This window comes from Ischnura elegans, chromosome 8 (assembly GCF_921293095.1).
Source record: "Ischnura elegans chromosome 8, ioIscEleg1.1, whole genome shotgun sequence".
NCBI lineage: Eukaryota > Metazoa > Arthropoda > Insecta > Odonata > Coenagrionidae > Ischnura > Ischnura elegans.
Genome location: NC_060253.1, coordinates 40,775,517 through 40,801,332, shown reverse-complemented (window position 1 = coordinate 40,801,332; position 25,816 = coordinate 40,775,517). Strand labels below are relative to the sequence as shown.

The 25,816-nt window shown below is 38.0% G+C and overlaps 2 protein-coding genes across 5 annotated transcripts in view; both read left to right on the top strand.

The window, feature by feature from the left end:
* The window catches only part of LOC124164198 (segmentation protein cap'n'collar), a 458,815-nt gene extending 448,954 nt beyond the window's left edge, over positions 1 to 9,861 (top strand). For all 4 annotated transcript variants that reach the window (XM_046541418.1, XM_046541417.1, XM_046541416.1 and 1 more), the window contains 4 exons: positions 1,048 to 1,257; positions 3,257 to 3,504; positions 5,659 to 5,832; positions 7,270 to 9,861. In XM_046541418.1, coding sequence (XP_046397374.1) covers positions 1,048 to 1,257; positions 3,257 to 3,504; positions 5,659 to 5,832; positions 7,270 to 7,455 — 818 coding nt within the window. In that variant the 3' untranslated portion in view covers positions 7,456 to 9,861. The remainder of the gene's footprint in view (positions 1 to 1,047; positions 1,258 to 3,256; positions 3,505 to 5,658; positions 5,833 to 7,269) is intronic.
* A 3,919-nt stretch (positions 9,862 to 13,780) lies between these two features.
* Positions 13,781 to 24,614, top strand: LOC124164154 (transmembrane protein 169). The gene is made up of 5 exons (XM_046541347.1): positions 13,781 to 14,030; positions 14,225 to 14,493; positions 19,164 to 19,422; positions 20,968 to 21,108; positions 22,276 to 24,614. The coding sequence occupies exons 1-5, from the start codon at positions 13,908 to 13,910 to the stop codon at positions 22,456 to 22,458; spliced, it is 975 nt and encodes a 324-aa protein (XP_046397303.1). The 5' UTR covers positions 13,781 to 13,907; the 3' UTR covers positions 22,459 to 24,614.
* Positions 24,615 to 25,816: the final 1,202 nt, after the last annotated feature.

Below are 25,816 nucleotides of genomic sequence, written 5' to 3'. Positions count from 1 at the left end.
TTCACTAAGGGGGCAGGTCCGTTAATTACGTGAGGTGATTTTGGCGATTTTTGGATCCCCCCTCTCCCCTGAAGTGAGATATTGTGAGATATGGCTCGATCCCTTTTCCCCCCACCTCTATCTCATGTGAGAAGTTTAAAACACACATTTTCAGTGTAAATATATTAATCTATGCTTCATTGAGTTGGAGTTATTAAAAAAAATTTAACTATTTGTACATAAGATTAGTTAAGACTAGTATTTAAGATTACTATAATCATAGTCTAGAATCAAATTTTACTCTGTTTCTTGCTGAAAAATATATACGTGATACTTGCCAGGACCCCCCTATCCCCAACACGAGATTGGGTGAAAATCGGCTTGACTCCTTCCCCCCTAAATGCCTCACGTAATTAATTGATGCCCCTTTGAATGAATACACCTAGTCAAGTTTAGCAATGTATTTTGCTCGCTAATTGTCATGCAAAGATGGTTGGTCACTCTTGAGTAGAAATCATAATGGGGTGGTTCACTCAAATCCAAAATCGCAATGCAGTAAAATTATTCTCTCCATGAATGGGAAAGATAAGTTATGGCAAAAAAAAAATCTTCCTCATTCAGCCATTCTTTCATAAGCTTACAATAGAAAAAACATCTAAGTTACTGCCCACTTTTCATGAGTTTGTGACGTCAATACAGTTGTGGTTAATTTACTTGATTGAGGAGAATCATTCACTGAGTGTAGAAATTTCTCGCAAGAGTTGTAACTATATTAAATACAAGACTGAGGTGTTGAGGAGACGCAGCTATACACTTAGCATGAGTTTGTGACATCATCAACTGATTTGTGAAAGGGTTAATGTCGTCAATTTTTACAGTAGATATCTCAAAAATTTGTGATCCCTTCTTTCTTTAAGTAATAAATGCATGGCTAGATGTTTTCACGTGATGAAATTTTTTAAATCAATTGAAAGGTCTACATCATTTTACGAAAGAATATCATTAAACTTTTAATGTTGGCATCTTATTTATTGTAATAGGTAAAAAATTGTTTTTTCTTTATATTAGTGCACAGTGATAGCACAGGGCTGATTCCTGGACTGAGAGATGGCACCACAATGCACAATCACTCCTACTCGTTGCCGCCTGAAGGGGCATCAGCTCCCAGAGGGCCACCCGCCAGAGACAAGATGTCCTCCCCACGTCACAGGAGTCTGGAAGTTCTGGCATCTGAGAGGGAAATGGTACCCTTACATCATATGGACCATTCTCCTGCAGGTAATTTCTCATCACATGGAATTTCTGTTTTTAATACAAGGGTAAACTTAAAAGTAAGGTCTCCAATTTTTTTGTCTTTGAACATGACTTTTATTTACATTGACGTATACATTGTTGGAAAGGTCAGAGCTTCAGATATTTCTCAATGTAATCACCCTGGCACTTGATGACTTTCCTCATCCACAAAATGAACTTTGAATCCCGTCGTCATACCAGCTTCCATCCGCATTGCGAAGATGTTGTCTCTTGCACCTCATCATCGTCCGTCGCGAACTTCATCCCTTCTAGGTGTTTCTTCAGGGTGAGGAATATGAGGTACGATGTTGTTGCTGTATGGAGGGTGCCCAATCACTTTCCACCTAAAATTTGCACAACTTCTTTCACGCTCTGACTCTGATGGTCTTCAGTGAGGTGTTTGGGCACCCACCTGGCAGTGGACATTTGCACGGCCGGAAAGGAATTCATGGCACCACTTACGAATGTATTTAATATCCATACATTTTTTAACATAAAATTAAACCAATTGGCGATGAATTTCACTAGGTGCCACCTATTTCGTGGTCAAAACTCGCATGACAGACCGAATTTCACAACAGATGGGAAGCTTCTTTTAGACGGCTGCTATTTCAGCAATGAGAGGTTGATAATGCTTCCCGGCGGTCAAGAGTGGTAATGGAGGAACCAAGGAACACAATGGTGTTGGCGAATGCAACGACTTAGGAGACCTTACTTTTAAGTTTACCCTCGCATATCATTATTTTTTTTACTGCTAGCATAGTCATGTCTACAGTGGGTGCCGAGGTGCAATAGATGTTATTCAAGGAAAAAACTGGGGACTAGCCAGCAGCATACTTTTATGGAGTTATTAGCAAGTGCACTGAATGTGCAAAAACTTTACAGAAGAAACACTTGCCTTTACCCATGCATTCAAAGTTCTGGGGTCTAAGTCTTGGTACTGTGGTACTATGTTATAGGCACACAAACATGCTGCCCTGGGGCATTGTATGCCTGGCAGCATAAACCATGTCTTCTAAACCCCACTGAGCTCTGCAGATGAATACGATGCCTTGGCAGCTCAAGTAGTAGAATACCTGACAGAAATTCGGCAAATCCAGGTTCAAATCCTGGTCAAGGCAAATGATTTTTCCTCTGTGGAATTGAGGGTGACTTCATTGATGCGCAATTCATGTGCTATTTCAGAGTCTGTAAAAAAATTTTTGGAAAATGTATAATCATAACTTCTCACCAAAGAGAATATAGAGCAAATATTTTTCTAAATAATTTATGTAAATGATTTATAAATAAACTGTTAGTAAGTAGCTTTAAGGTACGCACTTACACTATTAAGAGATGGTCATGGTATCACTACACAAGCTTTATTTATCTTTAAGTAATAGAAAAATACATTATTATTTGTTGCCATCCTTAAACAGGTTCTTCTTCGAGGCTACCTAAAATTACTCTCCATTTGCTATTGAAATATAATTTTTTGTATGCAGATGTAAAACTTTTTTATCATATAATTATTATTAATTGCAGGTGACTTTGAAAGGTACGCCCCTGCCTAGTCCACAGTTATTTCCATGTATAATAGAGTTCAAAACAATCGCGGATACAGAAAAAACTCGAGGGAGGGGGGGGTCGCAAATGATATCTTGAGTTACCTTTACATTTATCCTGATAAAAAAATAATCAAGTCACATGCATAGTTTAAGAAAATTTAAATGAAATTTGTTACACACACTTACAAGATAATACCATCTTATGATGTAAAAGAGTTATAATTGTGGTTCTGCAATGCTTGGCTATACGGGTGGGCCCGCAAAGGGGGGGATGGCGTGCGCCTTCTGTGCCTCCCATCTGTATCTGCCACCGATTCAAAAACCTTAAAATCAAGCAAATAACCTAATCTTTGAATAAATATTGTTAAGTAGACTTCAGGCTTTAGGATATAATTTTTCTTTCTAGTCCTTATGGATCAAATTGATACCTTTTCCAGAGAGTACCCACAGCTGTGTGGAGGAAGTAACTCCTCGCAGGAGGCATACTCAGCATCACCATTCCCATATGTCGCAGCACCAACTGACTCGGGATGAGAAGAGAGCGCGTGCCTTAGGGGTGCCCATTTGCGTCTCTGACATCATCAATCTGCCCATGGATGAGTTCAACGAGCGCCTTTCAAAGCATGACCTGACGGAGGCCCAACTTGGTCTCATCAGAGACATAAGGCGCAGAGGAAAGAATAAGGTGACTATTTATTGTCATCAATCAAATCTGTTGACATTTTTGCATGAAAGAAATGTTTCTTGATTGGTCATTCGCTCAAACAAAGTTTCATTCCCAAGAGTCGTCAAAATAACTGAGGGTAGAGGACCAGACTAAGGGCATTTTCATTAACACCATTAATCAAGTTAATTTGATTTCCAGTTAACTTGATGATGAAGGGCATCGATCTCGTTTGACGATTTATGAGCTATGTAACTGGGGAGACATCTAGTGGTAAATGCCACATTAATGACTTAGTTACAAAGGGTAAAATAAAGAATTCGATGCTCATTATTTTTAACTTACCAAGGAGTGCTATATATCCTCCATTGGAGGTAGTTTGTAAATTATCTTATTATATCATTGTCCTTCGTCAGTATTGTCACTTTCAAACATGCCCTAAGCCATACACATGTAGATTTCTCAAAGTCAGGTCCTTTCTGTGGACACTTTAAGGATCGTTTTTGGGGAGTTCAAAGATTTCACTTAGGCTTTTTGTATAAAGATTTTCACAGCTTCTTTTATCAATGTTGGTGGTTGCTTTTGGTAAATGCTGCGTAGGTAAATCGGGTCAACAATGGGTCAATGAAACTGATATAAGCTCGGGACGGGAATGGTTTCCCTCCCATTCTCTTGAAAATGCTCCCAGTAGGAGGAGTGAAATGTGGAGCAGATAATGTTACCTACCCAGCATTTCCCGAAAGCAACCACCAACATTTCACTCAGGCATTGAACCTTGGACCCTTCAATCGATAGCCAAGTGTTTTACCCACCTGGCCACCTCTTCATTGATTTTGATGGAAAATCCTTGCTTTTAAAATAAGTCCCCATCAGTAGTGACTTTCACAATAGGTATCAAGGCTGTAGCATAGAGTAGATGTGTACAGAGGGGACATTATGTGGCTGTACCATAGGTTTCTCTGTAATGAAAAATGCGCATGGCAGCCATATTGAAATTAAGTAAAATTATCTGGTAAATTCAAACCAAATAGTGCTAACGACTTACCATCCACCGAAAAAAGAGGGTTTCAAATTCAAAGTAGCCTAATTATTTCTTTACTAAAGGTAGAGCAAGGAACGCCAAATCGCACGCACAAATCCGGCAGTTATTATGTAAATAACTGACAGTCTTGTTTTCTAAATCCGACCGACGACATCGAACCACCCATGCGCCAACACCACAAGTTCTTATTATACTTTTTCGACAATTTCATTTCGCATGCAAAATAATGCTCGAATATAAGTTTAGTTTATTCGATCGGCAATGTAACTCAGAAAAAATATGAAATTACTTACCTCACAGTCTTTAGGGAAAGTGAAGAAACTCAACTTTGCCTCCGTCATGCCCGCGTTATATTTGCAGTTAATGGCTGAACACCAAGCAAAACCTTTTCTTCTCATTTTATTTTCCACTTCCTTCATTTTCCACGTTTCTTTAAAACACTAGCACACTACGTGAAAGCATTGTAGAGTGGAGGAATTTAAAAAAAAATTTGTGCGACAACACTCCACGCCAAGTGCGAATGATAGCAACGACTGCACCCAAATAGCAACTCAAGCCACGTTTCCTTATTTAGAACATGGTGAAATGAGCAATGAGATTACCACCTTCAGCCGTTTTGTCCTCTCTGTATATCCCTACTCTGTGGCTGTAGCCAGAAGAATTTTTTGGAGGAGTAAAACGGTTTAATTTTGATAGAAGTTCTATTTTGAGGGTCTCATTTGAAGGTGGTTTTCCAATAACTTTCTCCCAAGACTTAAAACCCTTTGGCATCAATTGCTCGCTACAATCTTAACTGGTTTACTATCTAAGCCTGTGTAATATTAGCAAAAAATTATATTTTTGCTTTGTGTGAAATGTGTACTTTCTGCATTGGTAAACTAGTATTTCTAATTTATCTTCAAATTTTGTTTAATTAATCATAATAATTACTCATCTGAGATGAAGTTTTTAACCCAATTTAGTTCACCGTGAAAGAGATCTCAAACAATGTGTATGTAATTTCTTTTCCTCTGGTCACATTATATATTTATGAGTACATATTATGCAAATATGGGAGAAATCATGTGCATGAATTTTCATGATATTCTGTTATTCAAAGTTTAATACCAACATTATTTGCCCTGAACTCACAGGTGGCAGCCCAGAATTGCCGCAAGAGGAAACTGGATCAGATACTTTCTCTTGCTGATGAAGTTCGTCGGATGCGAGACAGGAAAGAGAAGCTGGTGAGGGATCGTGAAACAATGCTGGAGCAGCACCGCTTGGCCAAGGAGAAATTCTCTCGATTATATCGACATGTTTTTCAGGTTAGTTTAAAGCTTTAACTCACTCCTGAACCATTAAATTAAGTTTGCTGACAGTCTCTTGGGTGCTTAGTGGTCTGTAGGGTAATTAAATGTTATGTACACTAAGGATTGAATTTGCCATGAAAAAAATCATATGGCTTAGCCTGGATAGGAACTCAGATATCAGAATTTCTGGTCAGTTTTGCTACTAGTTACACCACCAAGCCATCTTCTTCCTAGGGTAATTCAACCCTTTAGTGCTATCCTTCTTCCCGGGGTACAGTCGAAAAATGCGGAGGGTATGTTAATAAAATATAGCAACTAGGAAAAATAAATATTATATTGTTAATTTTTTAGATATCTTTAAGCAGTTTTTTTAAATCCATGAGATTAAATTGGACAATAATCAAAACATTTTTATACGGTTACTGATATATAAGTTCTTTTTATTTCAATGTCCTCAAATTTAACAACAATAACGTAAAAGCCGATATATCGGCGCGCCGTACTAAAAGGGTTAAGACCAGGTTTCCCAAGCAAGCTGTTTGCATCTCAAGTGTACATTGTGGCACAGGAGACTGAGGCTATATTCACCAAGCCTCTGTGGCAGAGAAAAGGTTTTTGTCACATATGATTTTTTTTGTGTTGAATTTTGGCCCAGAAGGAAAAATAAGAAATGTCATCTTTATCTTTACTAAAACTTTATCGTCACTTCCAGTAGTTTTTACTGAGTTACAGACATTGGCTCTTCCAGGGACTAGTTTTACTCATTTTTTACGTTTTAATAATGTTTGCCCCCTGACATTGATGGTGCCTGTAGCCAGTTTGATTTTGGATGGGATTTTAAAAAAAAGTATTTATGTAGAATCAAAATGTAAAAAAATCTTTTCCGGATCCAGCCAAGTTGGGATGCTTAAGAAAGTGTGCATATAAAAGCATTGGAACTGACTGCCGGTGTTTGGCTCTGGGACTCGCTACTTCCCTTCCCTTTCACACCACTAAAATATAATACATCAGTGAGCTATTTTTTTTAGATGCAGTTTAAATTTAACTTAAACACAGTGTGTTTGGTATCAACAAGTTTTATTAATATTATTGTTTAATAATTTATAAATTAATAATTATTGTTAAATAATTCGATTAGAAAAATTAAATAACTTACATTTAATTAACTTTCCGAATTTTGCCGCCTGGGACATGTGCCTTTTCTGCCCCACCCTAGGTCCGGGCCAGCTGGCATCTGACTTGCCTATTTTATGTCCACCTGGGCTTGCCAGTCCCGGCACCAGCCGGCTGGCCATAAAAGCTCCCATTTGATTACATTAAATCTGGCATTGGTGCCGGCACCACCTCACCCCTGTAGCCCACACCCTACCCTACAGCCCCAAGGGCTGCATGCCTGATTGGTATTGTAGTTTTCCATTGACTCATTGTACATCTCTCTATCAATACTTGCAGGCCCTGAGAGACCCAGAGGGTAGGCCGTACTCCCAGTTTGAGTACAGCCTGCAACAGTCGGCAGATGGCACTGTACTCCTGGTTCCCCGAGCTGGCGGTCCACCTCCCGACTCTCAAGGGGGACATGGCCATGGCGATGCGCCCGGCACAAGCGGTTCCGGCACACCTGGCAGGAGTGGTGTGTGACGTGAACTCCATTGAAGACATGCCGAATGTGTCTTGGGTACAAATAAAAATAAACGAAGCAACAGTTGGTGGATGGGCTGAGCCTTGAAGAGAGTGGCCTTCATGCTTTTATTCGTCATCAATAACAATAACTCATGACTTTTTACTAATAGCAATGAAAATATTTTTATTGATAACTTGAAATGGAGGGAATGATCCCTCATTTAGGGGGGTTGGTTGTAAATAATTTTCAGATTCTTGGAGAGTTAGAGTGGGAGACATTTTGAAATTGGTGTTTTGGGTTCATGCAGAGCGAATGATGCACCGTCGAGTCTGAAATTTCTTGCAGCTGAAGCTGCTCTTCCATGCAAAATGTTGCATTTGGTGCTTCACCTATCTTTCAACGTGGTTTGGGTGAGGAAAAACCGTCAGAACTTCTGCTAATTAATTTGTTGTTGACAAAAACAAGTGATTTAGCTTATCCTGCATATGAACTGTTTTCACAGATATGATATGGTATGCTTTTGAAGGAATCGTTTTGTATGACTACAAACCTTCTCGTTTGCACATTCTCTTCAATTTTTCATTGATATCACTGTGTACTGAATGTGGGGCATTCTCAAGTCAGCGGTGCTGAATGCTGATTTGGTCGCAGCAGTGGGAAAAGGAGTTGAGAAAACGATATGCTCACTGTGTGATGAAATTAATAAACATCGTATGATGAACTGGGAAGGAAAATTTTGTAAACTTAATTTTGAAGTTTAAATATTGTACATAATTTTAGCAGTTATGTTTCTCTTAATTCCTGACTAAATATCTATGTACATCTAAAACTCAATTTAGTCAAGAAGGATGTTCATTTAAATATTTGATGGCATTTGAAGAAATATTTATGCAAATATTCATGGGTATGCACCTTTCGGCATATGTTGTCTTGTTTGTACATATATATGCTTCTAATGTGTACACATACTTGTGTATAAGAAATTTGTTTTTCTTTTTTGTAAATTGTAAACCGTCCCTGAGCTGTAGCTCAAGTTTCTTGAGTGTACAAGCAGCTACAGAGGCATTGGTAAAAATTGAGCGGGGATTTTTTTTTATGGAACACCATTTCCAAGGTACATATGTCGTGGATTATGATAGCCCGTAATCTTTTTTGTCAGTGGTAAAGGTCATGTGAGTGTACGTGTGTGTGAGAACGTGTATATGTTTGTAAATATATGTAAAACCATTATGTCATTTACCACTTGCCTCGCTCACTACATGCCATAATTGGGCTTAGAAAAGCCAAGTGCTGCTTCTACCTCCACAATAACATTTCAGGAAGAAGGCCGTTAACTTGTCTTAAGTAATTAAAAAACAATTGTTTGTCTTGGCATGGTACCTGTTGTATTATACTGCATTATTTGGTGTGATAAGTATCTGTCATTGTAATGTTTATTGCTACGTACTTCGTCTGTTAAAATTCATAAAACTAGCTTGGAATTTTCATTACACCATGAGGTTGTATGCTGTCATTCAAATGTAGAATGCCAGTGGGTTGTAAGTGGTGGCAGGTGTAGTGAAAAATACTGTATACGTAATCATGATCATATTTTCAGTCAGAGGTAACTTCTTAGCAATAAACATTACAGAAAGAAGCAGACAACCTGTCTTCAGAATGCTACCTTGGTTTGGGATAATTTTATTATGACAAATATTTTTAATGAAAACTTGTATTGGTGGTATTCTTAATGAAATATGGGTAAGCAGTGTGAAACTTTACCCCCTTATTTCCTTAGTTAATGAGCCAAAATAATATGTATCGTAAACAAATCTTTTTTTATGCTTTACTTCCAATAGTGATGTTACCATTATGATGGATGCCCACAGTTAAAAAAAAATAGTTTCAGTATTGATAAACCTTTCAGTGTGTATTTCAATTATTGTCTTACTCAAGACTTCAACTACGAAGAGGACTTCAATTGAATTTTTTCATGCAAATGCAATATTTTGATTAAATTTCTAGTAAACTGGGTGTTGTAAGGTTATGATATTTTCAGGAGATGAAAATTTGTTGTGCTGTGGGTGTTTCTGGGTAGCATCAAATCTTGGCATTAGTTTTATCTCTCCAAGCAGTAAATTTTCCTAATCCCAAGTCAATCCGCTATGCTTCTATAAAGTGGCAATCGCAGAATGACAAAGTTAAGTTATGAAAACATTCCTTTGACATTCTGCCTACCATACAGATTTACCATTGGTGATTATTTTTAGATTTTTACAGAATTCAAAATGTGCTGATTGGAGTGGATGGAGGCCTCAGGTGTTAATTTGCCTCAAACATTGTGATAAAGAAATTATATTTTTGTTAATCATACATGTTTGCCAAAAGAAATATTTCATACTTGATTTGTAATTGATTAGTTCAATAAATGTGAATAGGAACAACTGTATTATTTAATTTGTCAGTATTTTTCTTCCAGGGGCTGGGAAAAGTATTGGGGTGACAATATTTTGTCTTCTAGTAGTTTAAAGTCAGGGTTTTAAATATATATTAGGGACCAGTGGGGCCAGAGCCCCACTCAAAAAAGGGGAAAATACTAGAAATATGTACTTGCAGGCCACCCGGCGTTGCTAAGGAAGTATTCAGAGACAGTGGTGCAGTGAGGGCGATTTTGGGGGATAAAACCCCCCCAGAGCTCAGAGATATTTTAAAGTTTAATCCATTTTCCTTAATTGGATTGATATTACTGATAGAATAGCGTAAGGATTAATAAAATGTCCCTCAGAAAACCGTAAAACTCACCATTTTCAACCATTTATCTTAAAATTCCACAATTTACTAATCTCGCACCTACCTCTTATCCTGGTGGGTATACCATACCCCCAAACACCCCGGTATTAGCTGCACCTAAACCTCCCCCATTCTTAATTCCTGGCTGCGCCCCTGTCCAGAGAAGTATAAAACTTGGTATTCATGGTCACATAGTAGGATTGTTAGGTAAAGTAACATAGCAGATATGATGATGGTATACATGTGTAACAGCAAACAATGGAAAAAATTATTTTCACTTACCGCACACAGAATCAGCTAATACCCGGCCTCACAACAGATTGTTGTGTGTCTGTACGTGCGTTGATCAAAAATATTGTGCTCGCTTACCCCAGGAAAAAGGTTTGCTCCAAGAGGATGAATAGTCAAGTGTGGAATCCTTTGCGTTAATTTTCCCCTTTTAGCATGTCAAGAGGTATGCCTACCCGGTAGGATGTCCAATTACAGATGTTGTGAGACGTAACAAACACAAGGACTCATAGGACATAGCCACTACAGGTTTTGGGAGTATGAGATGCACCTACATAGTAACTTTGGTTGCAATCTGTGCAGCCGAATGAAAATGCATAGCAAACAGACATCCTCTTTTAGATATGTGTATAGATTGTAGTCTAAATTTGTGTCCTAGGGCATGATAAAATATTGTGGGGTGACTACAATGAAGGGGTCTGAGAGGCCTCCCTGAAATGAGGATCTATATGTCACTGATAAGAGCAATTTTTGGGATAGTAGCTTTCTGAGAGATAGATTTCAGAATATCAAATCTCTGAAAATTATGTATGTACTCTCATCTTAACAACAACAACATTGTCACAGTACTCCATCTCAGAAAAATAAAAAGATCCCATGCTTAGTAAAGATCGTATATTTGAGTCCCGATGAAACTTCAATATTGATCCAAAGCACTGCATAGAACAAGTGACTTCATATTCAGTCATGTGAACAAGTGCAAAGTTATATACACCATGGATGGAATTTGCCTTGATGAAATCATTTGGCAAAGCCAGGAATTGAACCTGGATTAACTACCTATTCCAGGTCAGGCATACAACAAGTTACACGACTAAGCCATCTTCCTCCAAGGTGTATCTCCGACAGGATTAACCGAACTAGGAGTTGACGTCTCACATTCACTCTGTGGCACAGGAGATGGAAGTTGTGCTCACTAAGCCACTACCTCCATTCATCTTTAAATGGCCAGGGAATATATTGGAGGCATAGTTCATTTGGAAAGGGGGTACTTATTGTAGTGGAAGTTCGGTGTGGAGAGATGTACTCAAGACCATATCTCTAAAATATATGAAAATTTTGAAACCCTAGACCCTCACTCATTCCTTATTATCAATCCAGAACATAGAATTTGCATGCATTAAATAATCCCCTCAGCCATAATGACCCAGGAATTCAATGCACAATGATCATCATTTTCGTGAGATTGGTTTGATGAGCTCTCCTCTCCACTCTCTTAACTGCTAGTCTCTTAATAATCTGTCGTATGTAACTCATTTGGGGACGCCACTTCCCTTCTTCCATCCCTCTACAATTGTCTTCATCAGGCCATCATGTCTCACAATGTGGCTGACTAAGTTGTCCTGTCTTCTCCTTGAGTTTTCCACCATCTTTTCTTTGCACTTCCTCATTACCTTATTGATTGATCCAATTTATATTCATCAATCTTTGGTAACGTCACATTTAAATGCTTCCACTCTTCCACTTCTCTGCTGCTGTCAACATCCAAGCCTCCCTTCCATAGAGAAATGTCCTTCATATGTAACATCTGATGAATTGTTTCCTTCCTTCTATGCTAGTATTTTCTGCTGTTAATGGATTCTTCTTTTTGTAGAATGCCCTCTTTGCCTGTGCTAATGTAGGTACTTATGATTTCTATTTTGCTTCACCGATCATTGGTCAATCAGCTTCCTAGGGAGCAAAACTCTATCACCCCTTCAAGCTTTTGTTTTCCTAATATGATGGATGTTAATTCCAGTCTCATCTTTTTTGCTGGAGACTAATATCTAAATTTTCTTCTTGTTGATTTTCAGCTGATATCTGCCCATTGTCCTTTCCATATTTGTCCAAGTCTTCTTCAGATCATTCTCTGTCTCAACTATGACTGCTATGTTGTCACCAAACTGCAGCATACTAATTCTTTCTTGATGGATATATTCACCTGGAACCTTCTCTTTGATTTCATTGACAGCTTTCTTGATGTAAATATTAAAGACGATGGTGACAGTGCCACCCAAAGGGGCAGACTGCCCCGGGCCACAGAATGGTATGGTATTTGGAGGAGGCGACCGACAGCTGAGGTCATTTGTGCCATAAAGGAAGGGTAGGTAAGGAAGGTTGGAGAGAAACCTGGCGTCGGCATTAGCCTGCTCTTAGCGAAAGGCGCCGAGGGGACCACGGCTAAACGTCCCATCCGACAGACGGAGTGTTTCGCTTGAAATGTCCTCCGCACAACATTCAAGCAGGGATCGGGAAGTCTCTGAAAATTCTCTGCCGCTGCTGGGATTTGAACCCGGGTGCACCGGGTGGGAAGCCAACACTCTAGCAACCACACCAACCCGATCCCCCCGGGCCACAGAGTTAAGAGGGCTATCTGTCTTTGGGGGAGGAGGGCTTCACACCCAAACTCTACTCAAGGCCACAAGACGTCTATGGGCGGCCCTGAGTGCACACCCATGTCTCAGTCCTTTCCCTATTCTTGCTTCTTCGCAGTTGGGATCCAGATTTTATCATAGCTACTTGGTTATTGTATAAACTATATCCGAATTAGTCTTCATCCAAGAATTCTTTTGCTCACGTTCTATTCTTCATTAAATAATTCTTGTCATTACATATCTTCGTTGCATACTTTTTTAGGGTTATGGTCCTAAAATCTTCTCTCTGCTCTTTTCTATTTGGGAATGAAAATAATGATGATCTTCTCCAAGTCACTTGGTAAATCTCCTTTTGAGTACATTTTTCAGAAGCTTTTGTAAAGCAAATTCTCTCACATTTTTAATTAGCTCTGCTAGAATGTATAATAATGAGATAAATGAATACCTCAGAATTTTTAATTGAACTCCAGAATGAATATCGATGAGAATTGTGGTTACGACAAGTAAATTATAAAATTAAAATATGATATAATTAATTCTTCTTTGTCGGTGCACTTCTTCAACCACCTCAACTTTATTTTAACATGGATGACGGTAGGCATAAGCATAATCTTGCTCCAGCTTCGTTGGTGATAGACTACGAATGGACCAGTGTCAGGGACTGAAGAGACCGGCAGACATAACGCTCCCTGGCCCGACAAGGACGGACCAAAATCTAATTTCAGGAATATTTTTATAAAAAAAAGCACGGGGGGAGTTATTAATTGAAATATTATTTTTCTTTCAGGAATAAATTCCTATAAAAATATTTAATTCGGCTGTGCTAAAACGACTGATTTTAAAATTTGGCGCAAATTCCTGGTGTAAATTCATTGGTCAATATCTCGCTCGATTAATGCGCAGTATTCGCCTGTGCTCGTCTGCGCAGCAATCCCAAACACACTTGAAACAAGTGCTGAAAGACTGCGGTGACATGTTAGTTATAAATGTTGGAAAAATTTGAGGTTTTTAGGTCTTCAGCTCCACACTTAATCCCATAAATAAGTATTTTGAAAATCATGGACGACCTGAAACCACCTTCGGCTTTCGTGCCGGTGAAGAACGGCCAAATGAAGATAGTGTCCAACGGTGCGAGCCCCTCCCCAGAAATACATCAATCGGAAAACGGAGTTACTCCCAAGGTATTTTACTTTAAGGTGTCATCTTTGGCATTGACATAAAAAATAGTTAGTTGTGTAGTGATTTCGAATGTTGTTTCTGCTTTAATAAGATTTTTATTGGCTGGATTCAGCGGTAAATATAACCTAGCTTTCTTGTGTAATTATTATTCCGTGATGTTTGCCGCTTAATCGCTTTTCGGTATTGTTAATTTCAGAGTATTTCGGATGCCAAAATTGATGATGATTGCAAGAAATCTCTCAACGATGACCTCTCTGCTGACGAGCTGGAAAAACAGACTGACCAAACTGGCACAGGAAGGCGGCATTCCGGCAGACGTCGTCGTAGACGAGGTTCAGCTCCAGGTCGAGGAATTGGAATAACAGATGGACCAGTATCTGGGACTGAAGATAACGGCAGACAATACCTGACACTCACTGGTACAGTTAGACGGGGACGGAGAGAATCAGGAAAAGAAGATAATGGGTAAGAGTGAGGACTTCTTGCGACAAATATTGCAATGCTTTTCTCTCTCTCTTCCTGAATCAACTCAAATATTTTCATTTACTCTATTTATTCAATGTCTTTTAACAGACTCATTCTGTTATTAAGTCCGTAGTTTTCCCTGCCTGTATTAATTTTCCTGTAGCACCCTTGCCTCTCAAAATTGTGAATTTTCCTACTGTTTTTGTGGTGGTTGCAATCATAAAGGCTTGTCGATTTTATTCTTTACTTTTGGCTTACTTTTATTATTTACTTATATTAATCAGGCAAGGTTTCAAGGATTTCATGATGTTGCACTTCAGCAACTTTTAAGTTGTCATAGCTGGCTTACAGTCAGTGGCAAGACTGAAAAAGCTTGGCTCAGCGCGTTTATTGAGCCCTGAACTCTAGCCCCTTTGTCACTTCCGAGTCTTGGCTTGTAATTCAGAGAGGTTGAGACTGGTCAAGGAAATGAATAGCCGCTGATTTAAGACTTATGAAAAATTGCTGCTGATGGTATACTGATGAAAAAGTAATCAGCATGTCATTGTAATCAAAAATATTTACTTGATACATACATCCTCAACTAGTATACAGATCATTTTTGAGGGCCATTCATGGGTTAGTATACTCAATGAGATTCTTTTAACTTGGTTACTGTTATGTGTCAATGATTGTTACATATTCATTTAAGGCAGTCAATGATAGAGTTCAGGATACCATAATTTAGTTTTAATTCTGTGGGGATCGGGTTGGTGTGGTGGCTAGGGTCTTCTCACCCTGGGGGCTCGGGTTCAAATCCTGGTGGTGGTAAAGAATTATCAGAGACTGGTGGATCGCTGCTTGAATGTTGTGTGGAGGATATTTCAAGCGCAATACTTCATCCGGATGGGACATTAACCCGTCAGCGCCCAAAGTTTTTTTAAATTAACACATATTTCACTTTTAAAAAATATGATACATATGAGCTCAACACAATGAACACAATTCAAACTGACTGAATAATAGAGGAAACCTTCTACTAAGTATGTGCACCGAAATGAATGCTAATAATTCACATCTTAAATGCATTGCAGGAGTATTAGCTCAGCACTGCACTGGGTGCCATATGGCACCCGTGGGCATTGACGGGTTAAGCCACGGTCCCCTTGGCTCCTTTCGCTAAGAGCAGGCTAATGCTGACACAGGGTTTCTCTTCAACCTTCCTCACCTACCCTTCCCTCATTACACTAATGATCACTACTGTCGGTCGCCTCCCCCAAATACCATAGCATTTAATTCTGTGAGTCTAAGGTGCCTTAGACCCACGAGCTTCGGGGCATGCTAATGAAACTTGCCCCAATAAGGTGGTTTCATATTTTTTTTATTGCCTTAATCGAAAGATTATTACTCCTGGAGTTTGTATTTCTTGCTTTTAGATTTTTAAATGATGGTATCTATTTTTCGCGATTTAATAAAAAGTGAAAATTTTCAAGTGTGCAAAAATGCGACGGCTAAGTACGAATGCTGGGAAAAGCCCATGTGACGTCATTCTGGTTCTGGCTGCCGCTGTGTGAAGCCACCTTGGTGTGAGGCTATGAGTGCTGATACAATGCAAGCTGCTAGCAGGTAGCGCTTGGCTTAAATAAGGATTATTAATACCCTATAAAGCGAAGGAAACATTCTGATTATAGGCATTTTAATAGGTGATTATTAAGAGATGTTTCCCTGAGCTCTGTGCCTCATGCATGCATTGGTAATCTCAGACGATGTAGAACTCCTGACTACTCGAATAGCATCTGGGCCCCTGTGACGTCATGTGGAGTGGTATCGCATGGCCACCAATCTGTCCTTTTTCAAATGAGGTTAAAATTGACCATTAAAATTCGTCTAAACTGGTATTTTTAAAACCAAATAATTTTTATATTATGAATACAATAATGGTGGATAACAAATTGCAATTAATTCCCTATATTTTTCTTTGATGAAGGAAACTACCCTATTCATTGATAGTTCACTGACTTTAAAAATAAAAGCTGGACAATAATATATCTTCCTTTTCATAATAATAAGGAATTTTATTGTGTTTTTGGAACTTGGAATTTGTAATTTTTTTGTTTGCAATAGAAAACATAGCCTCCACTGTGTGCATGACTTTGGCCCTAGTACTGAAGAGCCTAGTTATACATAGTGCATGTATATATTCATTTTCATAGACACTCTTGGTGCTTCCACGCTTAGGTTTGACTGGATAGATGAGGGTGGAGCTATTTCAGTACTTAACTACAGGAGGGCAAATTTTTGACATTCATTTTCATAATCCCAGTATGCCAGTGGTGGGCTCATATGTTAAATGATGATTTCTTGAGAAGTATGTCTGGCATTTTCATTCTAACAATTCTCTCTTGTTGAATCATCCAGTAGTGATGTAGACATAGCATAATTCTCCCAATTTATCAATCGATTTAATGCCTCATTTTCCTAACTAACCTACCATATGGTTATTCTCCTCATCAATGGTTTTAATTTCATGGTGGTTAGATTTTGAACATGCTTTTAAAGGTCGGGTATGATGGAAGAACATGTCATTTGATTAGTGAATCATAATTATCAGTGTCTTGATGCCCTAGTGGATTGTCAAGCAATTGATATATTTATATATTTATTTCTTGGTTTGCATATGTACAGTCACTTTAAAAAAGTTGGTCCACAAGCCCGGTGCAGCTGTCTCTGTTATTTTCCGAAGTCAACCTTTGCGTATTGCTTATGCTTTCCTTGTCCACTGGGGGTCAATTTGACTTGAAATGGTTGTGCAAATGGTGCAACTTGACTACTTTAATCCCTGCCAAGAGCTTTAAGCATAATTTATGAGGTTTGGAAGGCTTCGTGACCCCCCCCCCCTGCAGCCAAACAATTCCACCATCGAAGAAAGCAGAGAAGAAGGTTTATTTTTTCTTTGTGGATTTTTTGCACAAGAATGTAAGGTTTTGCTGGCTAGTTACCTATCGCGCAAGGAAAAGAGAAGAACATCCAAATCGTTTGGTAACCTTATGCAACACATATGCGAATAAAATTTTCGGACCATTTTGAGCGTTACACTCTGATATTTTTTCTCCTCGTTGTCTTGTGAAAAATGCATAAACATATGCACCAATGTTCATATTGTTGTTTGTATGACGGTTACCAACAGTGTTAGTGTTCACCTGTGTCGGTGAGGAAGGTTTTCAGTTGTTTTTCAATGTTTACTAGTGAAATAGGCATTGCCCCCCAAGTTTAAGGTTATTCTTAATACAAGTAGTGCCTATATTTTGAATACCGCAACTTATTCTGTAAATAGGAAATAAAAAGAAGTATTTTAATCTTTTACCTAGCAAAAACTACCGGTAAGGCAATTGATTTACGAGAGAAGATAATTTTTGCATTATATATTTCAGATGAGCAATAGCATGGGCTTGAATTGCTTTGATGATAAATATAATTTTTTTTACCAAAAGAAGTAGCGAGATATTTATGGGTATTGAGTGAAACCCTCGTGTGATAACACATGTAAAAAACTGTAGGATAATATATATCTCAAGAAAATGGTCAGGAATAACGAATGCATGTATCAGAGTGCTGTTAAAAAGCATCTAAAATACTTCTAATAATACTTAGAGCAATAGGCATTGATGGTGTTTGGTAATCATGTGTTAAAGACATAATCTAGAAGTTCATTTAGTGGGCAACTTTTTGAATCCTCTTTCAGACATGAATTCCAATTTTCATTTCTTCCTTGTATGTGTGTTGCATCTCAGATACGTCTCGATATCTTTTAGCACAAGCCCGACTACTCAGACTGTCAATCGTAGCATAATATCAGGGTGAGAATCACATGACTGAGAACTTATGCTTCGCCTTGTGTTCTGACACTGGAAGTCAGGGAAGGCACAAGGAATTTCGCAATGGTGAAGAATACTCGGTATTCTTCACTATTGCAAAGGGAAGGACTTGAGCAAACGGTGAGAGTAGGTCAAACTGACCCTTTCAAAGCACAGAAGGTAGAGGCAAAACCCCAAAGTTAGAGCTCAGCGGAAAATGTAGTTTCTGGTGCCAGCCGTGGGAACGACTTTTTAAAGTGAACGTACACTTACTAGATTTGACTAGGCCATGATTTCCGTAGAAAATGGAAATATTAAACCATTGAATTGAACAAATTGCTGTGTATGCTGTCATTGGTTGAAAGATCATTTGAATATTTCTTCCTTTGGTGCATAATGAGACAATCTAATTATTTTTTTTCATTTGGTTTAAAGAAGTCAAATTTTTTACATATCATGTTGTTCAATTTTCTTTATTATACCGTATATTATTTTGCTTAAGTGGTTTGTGGATAATAATTGAACATATTTTGCTAACCTTGGGTTGAATATCAATATGCTTCACCATTTAATAGGATAATGGAAAGGATTTTTTTTTTTGCTTTAAAGGAGTTACACATTTTTCTGTAAATAATTTTCATTTTAACAGTTCTTTTTTATCCATGTTTCTTTTTCCTCTCATTACTTTTCATCTTTTTTTTTTGTATTTGTTTTACCCCCTGTATTTGCATGGTAGTTGATAAAAAAAGCATGTCGCTATGCTTTGTGGAAGATCTCGTGGTGAGGCATTTGGTGGTGGTGCCCTGTGTCTGATGATGCGAGGCCGCTGCACCGCAGGGGGTCGCCAGCTCTCGTACGTGTGGACGTGTCCCGGGAGGAGCTGGAGATGCTCGAGGCGGCCGCAGGGGGAAGTGGAGGGAAGGGAGGAGCAGAGGGCGCCCCTGGTGGTGGGTGTGGAGTTCGTCACGGGCCACACATCTTCCTCTTCACTCTTCTGTTTGCACCCATCGCCTTCCTTTCGTCAGCGGCTGCGTCATTTCATGCTGGGACCATCACTTGGAATGGACTCCTCAATGGTGTCTCATCAGCTAGGAAGGTCAGTTATTTATTTGTATCTTCAATCAAGGAAGTTTTGCAAGCTAACTTCGTGGTACTTAGAAGTTAAGGCTAAATTAATCCACACAATCTATTCTGGGGTATAAGATGGCTTTAGTCCTCTATTTTTTGGGATAACATGTAGATTTTTGAAGAGTGTGATAGCCTGTTGGGTGGAGCACTTGACTGCTGACTGAGGAGTTTGAGGTTCAACTGTTAAGCCTTTGGATGCCTCAAAGCAAAATCATTTATGAATGAGGTGGCACAGGTTACAAATTTTTACTGCAACTAGGAGTTGCTGGGTTTTTGGATGAAAGAAGTAAATGAGAAGCTCAATGAAATTTCACAGGAAAACAGTAAAACCTAATGGATGTACCCAAAGATGTACTAAGTACAGAAGTACCTTTACAGACTTGAAATATTTTACATACTACAGAATTGTACTTATGTGTGTGATATGCATGCATTTCAGTTCATGCAATTCATTCCAAAGTCATGCATTTCATCACATAACTGCACCCCTTTCACAGAACACAATTTTACTTTGTAATAGCAGTAAAATATAGTAGATGGCTGGTTTACAATTATGGTGCAATTACAATTAATCTACCTATTCCATTGGGCTCTTTGTGGTGTTAAGTCTTTCATATAGTGACCTTTGTATTGCTAGGAAATAAATCAGTTTCATTGCATCAAAGTCTTTACATTCAGTGTTGAAAATTAGGAATAGAGATTTGAAATATGCTGGAATGAAATTATTGAAATATGTAGTTAGCCAACAGAGTTTCAAATTTAATCCAGGTATTGGAATATTTCATGAAAAAACAGAACCCTTCAATTTTCTTGTAGATTGCCTAGCAGAACTATAATGAAATGGAAAGTACTCCAATAAAAATCAGAATTGTCTATAATAAATATTTTGTGAGTGAGTATTGTGGTAATAATTAGTATCCAATCAGGAAAGTTTTGTGTTCCACGATTGTTAGTCCATGAATTTATCAATATATGGATTATGCAGCTTCAATTTCTGTGATAGACCATTACAAAGAGAGAATTGGCCTAAAGAGCTGTTTGAAGAAACCGTAAGAAACTCTGCCTTAGTTTCTTTTCTTGGGGTAATTTTCCCTTCTTTGTTGGGTCGCTGTGGTGGCTAGATTGTCGAATTTCCTTCTAAAGTTTTTGTGACAAGCCTGTGGCTCTGGGTTCAAATCCTAGTGGTGGTGGAGATTTTTCCCAGAATACCCATTCTCTGCTCGAGTTCATTGTAGATGGCACTTCAAGCACAACTCTCAATCCGTTGGATTCATGTTTAGCCATGATTCCAGTGGCACCTATTGTTAAGAGGAGGTTTATAAAGGGTTTCTCTCTACCCTTCCATCCTTACCCTTCCCTCACACCACAAATGACCTACCGCTGTTGGTTGCTTCCTCCAAATACCCTACCATACTCTTCTTTGTCATCAAATCATTAATCCCATAAATTCTTTTATTCACTGTATCTCCCTTGTTGTATTTAATTGTTTATGTGTTGATTGCATTTTTTTCAGAGTGAATCAAGAGAATTGTCCCATGGGAGTCAAGGTGGGAGGTGTTATTTGGTATTGCTAGCCCCTCTGCTGGTGCTCTCTTATCCTTTTATGATTGTCCTTCTCTCTCTGGGACTTGGACTCTATGGAGCATTACATCAGGTAATTTGTAACTTAAAGCATTTCCCTTCTCATCCAATTGCATGAAAACTTATTTGTACCTCGCAAACTTCTGCTGAGAATAACTCTGTTGAATGAAAATATGCAATCAGTGCATGCATATCTCCTAATATTGTACTCCATCTTAAATGACAACCCCTTGCATTGAGATTTTGGGCAAAAACAGGGGACTGCATTCATAAGTATATTTATGGTTTTATTTGTGCTTCAAAGTGACTTGAAATGTTTTTATTTGCGTTTGTTCCCCTGTTAATTCTGTTTTTCCATCTTAGTAGCTGATGTAGGCTCTTGTATTTCAATAAATGATAAATTCACTGCCTTTACAGTAAAACCCTTGTATTATAAACAAACATTTAGCAAAATTTTACGAAAACCTTCAAACAAAGCATCTATCCCGGGCCTTTTCGATGCATTGTGCTTGAAGAAAAACCTCTTGTAAGGTATCAATATAATTATGAAACTTCCCAATAATATATAGCTTATTAATACAACTTGTCTGTTTCCACACTATTTTATTTTTACCGACCATGGTTTCGGCAGCTTGTGCCATTGTCAAGGCACAAGCTGCCGAAACCATGGTCGGTAAAAATTAAATAGTGTGGAAACAGACAAGTTGTATTAATAAGCTATATATCAAAGATTTCCACCGCATCACGCCGGACACTGTATCTTTTATTCCCAATAATGAAGTCAGTACGTGAGGTAAACTATGTTGAATGAAAATATAAACTTCTCAGAGTCCAGAAGCTTGAAGGATATCAAGTGATACCATAGGCAGATCTTGGGGGGGGAGGGCATGGGGGCACGTGCCCCCCCCAGAACCTTGAAAAATATGGAAGATTTTAATAAAGTCCCATTATCATTGCGTTCGTTTTGTATTACGAGGTAACATTGTGCCCCCCCCAGAGCAAAGTCCTGGACATGGCCTTGGGTGTGCCCCCCCCCAGAAAGAAATCCTGGATCCGCCCCTGAGTGATACTGTTATCATCATAACAGCATGTTCAAAGAAGGTCAGCCGTCCTAACAGCTGATGTTCATATCTCTTATCCATGTAATTATAGGAGCCCACCAAATATACTGATACCTTCCCTATCTTTTACTCCTCCAATTCGAATGTCACAGTGATATCTTCCCCCTTTATTTGGACAGATGACTTGTTCCCTGGCATGTTGGCGGTCAGCCATTTCTGATCCAGAGAAGGGATTCTACGCTTGGCTGTGTTCACGTCTTGGTGTTCCAGAGTGCGCACCATACACAGTTGTAGTCATCACTGCCGTTGTTGGTGCTCCTGAAGGAAACGCTGAAAGCACTGCCCCAGAATGTATGGCTTAAATGTCACTCCAACATGAGCTAATCACCTATGTGCCGTTCTTGGTGAGGCGTGCTAGTTTCATTTTGATATTAGGCTTTGGTTATAAAAAATCGAATGATAAAAATTCATTTTTCATGTGAAAATGTGATAAGTTAGATACGTGCATGCCTTTCAAGGTTAGGTAGCATGTACAAGACCATAAAGTAATGACTTATACAGCGGAGGAAGGGTATTAGTGATAACCAACAATTTTGAACGGCATGCCGACCATGAATTTGTTCCTTGCTTATTACCCGTTATTAGTTTGGTTGTGACTCATTGATTCGAAAAGGTACTGATCTCCAATTAATTACGTAGAATTGGACTAAATGTTTTTATATTTTTGAGAAACTATTACACTTAAAGCTTGAAGTTTGTTTTGTGATCTCCTTCTGCTACCTCTTTTCTAATGTGATGATCATGGCCTCTTTCAGAGTAGGTAGACGTATTTAATTGCGTTAGTGAATATTAGGGTTCATTACATTTACACTTTTATGTACAAAGGAACTCAAGTCAGTGAAAGTTCAAATATCATGAATGAAAATTGAAGATCTTTTTTATTACTTGCATTCTTAGATAAGGAATGATATACAACAGCAAGATAACTAATGTCGAGTTATCATGCACTAACAATATAGGTTGTCTTTTTGGTGTACGATATATTATCTTTCTTGTGAAAGTTCAAATTTTGATCGATAGACCATTATCATAGTGACCATATTATGGTGTTATTTCTTTGCAACCAAGCGTCAGTTGTTCTATAAGGATTCTTGGGCCTTATTTGGCATATCTTTAAGTATTGGATGGCTTTTGAATTTCTATAACCCAATTTGTGCTTCTCAGGGTTCTTAATTCTATCTTAGTGCTTATTTTGTAATATGGTCCTTCATCCCATTTCAGCCTATTTTTCACATCTTAATCAACTTATTTTTAATGAATGCTTTTATCTTAGTCAGTCGTTTGTATCCATATATTTATGGTCAATTTTCAAATTGCAGAATAGTAATCAAATCATACTCTTAGCTTATCTTTCTCTGGCAGCAAATTTCTGATATATTCTGTTAAAATTGCCATTTTTATATTTTATCAGGACCATCTAAATGATGTATGTATTATCTCCTTTGTTCAAATATTCCCTCATCCCTCAGTGGAAACTTGCGTTTTTGATATGATTGCATTATTGTTCTATAATTAATCTAATTGTCATTAGGTCTGTTGATGATATTTTACCTATATTACTGCAATTTATGCTATGCTGTTATTTTGGTGTTTCATTCATAAGTCATAGGAATGAGATAAAAATTAAAATATATCCATAGTTATGCAGTCTTCAGTTGTGACATTCACCTAACTCATCATCATCAAAGAGTTAAAAGAATTTTTCAATTAAAGTGACACCAGACTTGTCAGGTGAATATGTACTCTGCATTATCAAAAACATTGGTTTTCATTACTTGATACTTTGAGTTTGTCAAAATGTCACTGAAGAAAGACATGCAGGAGAGATTCTTTTGTAATATTGCAGTCCTCTTTGTTGAAGTACGTAGGTATTTTAATGAGTTCTCATGAATATATCCAATAGGAAAAAGCATCCAATGTTTGATCATCTGAACATCTGAGTATGTAGTATGATAATTTATGAACTGCCTGATCAACATTGGTGTGAGAACAGTTGCTGGTTGCTAACTTTCCAGCAGTAACTGTTGGTATTGCTAGAAAAAAGTGGAAAACCTCTGAATTAGGTAGCAATTACTCAGATGTTGAGGTCAGTGTGGTGGAATGATTATACCCTGGGAAGCATAAGTATCCAAAGCAAAGAAATTTAAGCTGTGAATTCCAAAACAGCACAAGTACATTAAACCTAGCTCAGAGAAAAACCACTTCTATGTACATCTTGAAAGCTACCCAAGCCATTACTTTTGGCTCTTCCCATTGAATGGACATGTTTCTGGTTATATTCAAGTTGAGGTGGTAATTGGCTTAAGTGAACTAGCTGGAAGCCAGAAAATCCAAATGCCAATTGAAGTTGGAAGGAAAACATCTCCAGAACTGTTTTTTATCATAGGCAGTGAGCATAGTGGAGGAGAAGAGATGGTTGGTCGTCAAGCACAAATTGGAATCATTGACACTGATCTGTTGTAGGAAAAAAAATCAGATCCTTATAAAAGCTATTCGTTCATACAGTCTGAAATAAAATATTGAATAATGAATCAAGCTACACCGTTGTAGAACTTATGATGCAAATATCTGAAATCTGGGAATGATCCACTCGGGGTCTGTCACAAACTTCGACAACTTTCCCCAACTTGACTGCTGATGTCAGCACTCCTAAACCATGCATCACCTCCCCAATGTGATATCGTCATACAACCGCCAGGTGGGAATATCAACTTTCCCTCTTATGCTGGCCCTCTGTGACTTAACTCTGATTCTCCTCCGCATTGATAATTGCTTTAGGCTCTCGAAAAACTGGTTTTAAAGATATTTTATCCTTCCAAACTCAATTGGCATTTTGATTTCTTGTCTTTGAAATAGAAACATCACTGAATGCAATTTTTATTCATAGAAAAAAATCCAAGTAAGAGCCTTACCAGCCATAGGAATACATAAAACCTGTTTGTGTCTAATTCCTTCCAAGTGGACTTTAACTGTTTTGGAATTGATGGTTATTTGATTCCATTAATTCTTTTAAAATCTCTATTTGTAATTTAGTTTTATTGAATGTATCTTATAGAGCTTGCTTTTTATTATCTCCAGTCTGGCATCATCTCATTCCTTAATGGGGCAAGTTTAATTACATTATATTTTAACATATTTAATGATTATGTTTCAATGATATTTTTGCTGTGTATTACAATTATAACAGATGGATATATCAAGAGAATGAATTTAGAATAGATTTAATGACATTTTCCCAAAGTCACACACCCGTTTCTATCTTGCAAATAAAGATTTAAAATTTGCAAGTTATCTACAGATTTCAGGAACTAGGGTGAATAGACATAATCTCATCATGAGAATTGGAAATACAATGAAATTTATGATTCATTATGTCATATACCTGGTCTTAGTGTGGCACAATTTTTAATTGAGAAAATAAATAAGAATAAGAATTGGGAAGTCAACCATGTATGTAATATACTCATTAGGGCTTATTCTAACATTTGAACTCACCCCACTCTACCGTATTGATATTTTTGACCCTGTCTGAGAATTTGTTCTTTACATATATTTCTTATCACTCACAAGGGGAAACCACGAAACTTGCTCCGCCTTTTTCAATGCCGTATTTTTTATGGCCTTCGGAATGGTGAACACATCCCTGAACTAGTAGTGGTT

Excerpts from the sequence above, each read along its gene's own strand:
- LOC124164154 (XM_046541347.1), top strand. The coding sequence starts at position 13,908 with ATGGACGACCTGAAACCACCTTCGGCTTTCGTGCCGGTGAAGAACGGC. Across the intron at positions 19,423-20,967 it reads GTGTCTCATCAGCTAGGAAG|AGTGAATCAAGAGAATTGTC; the intron begins GTCAGTTATTTA and ends CATTTTTTTCAG. Across the intron at positions 21,109-22,275 it reads TCTATGGAGCATTACATCAG|ATGACTTGTTCCCTGGCATG; the intron begins GTAATTTGTAAC and ends TTATTTGGACAG.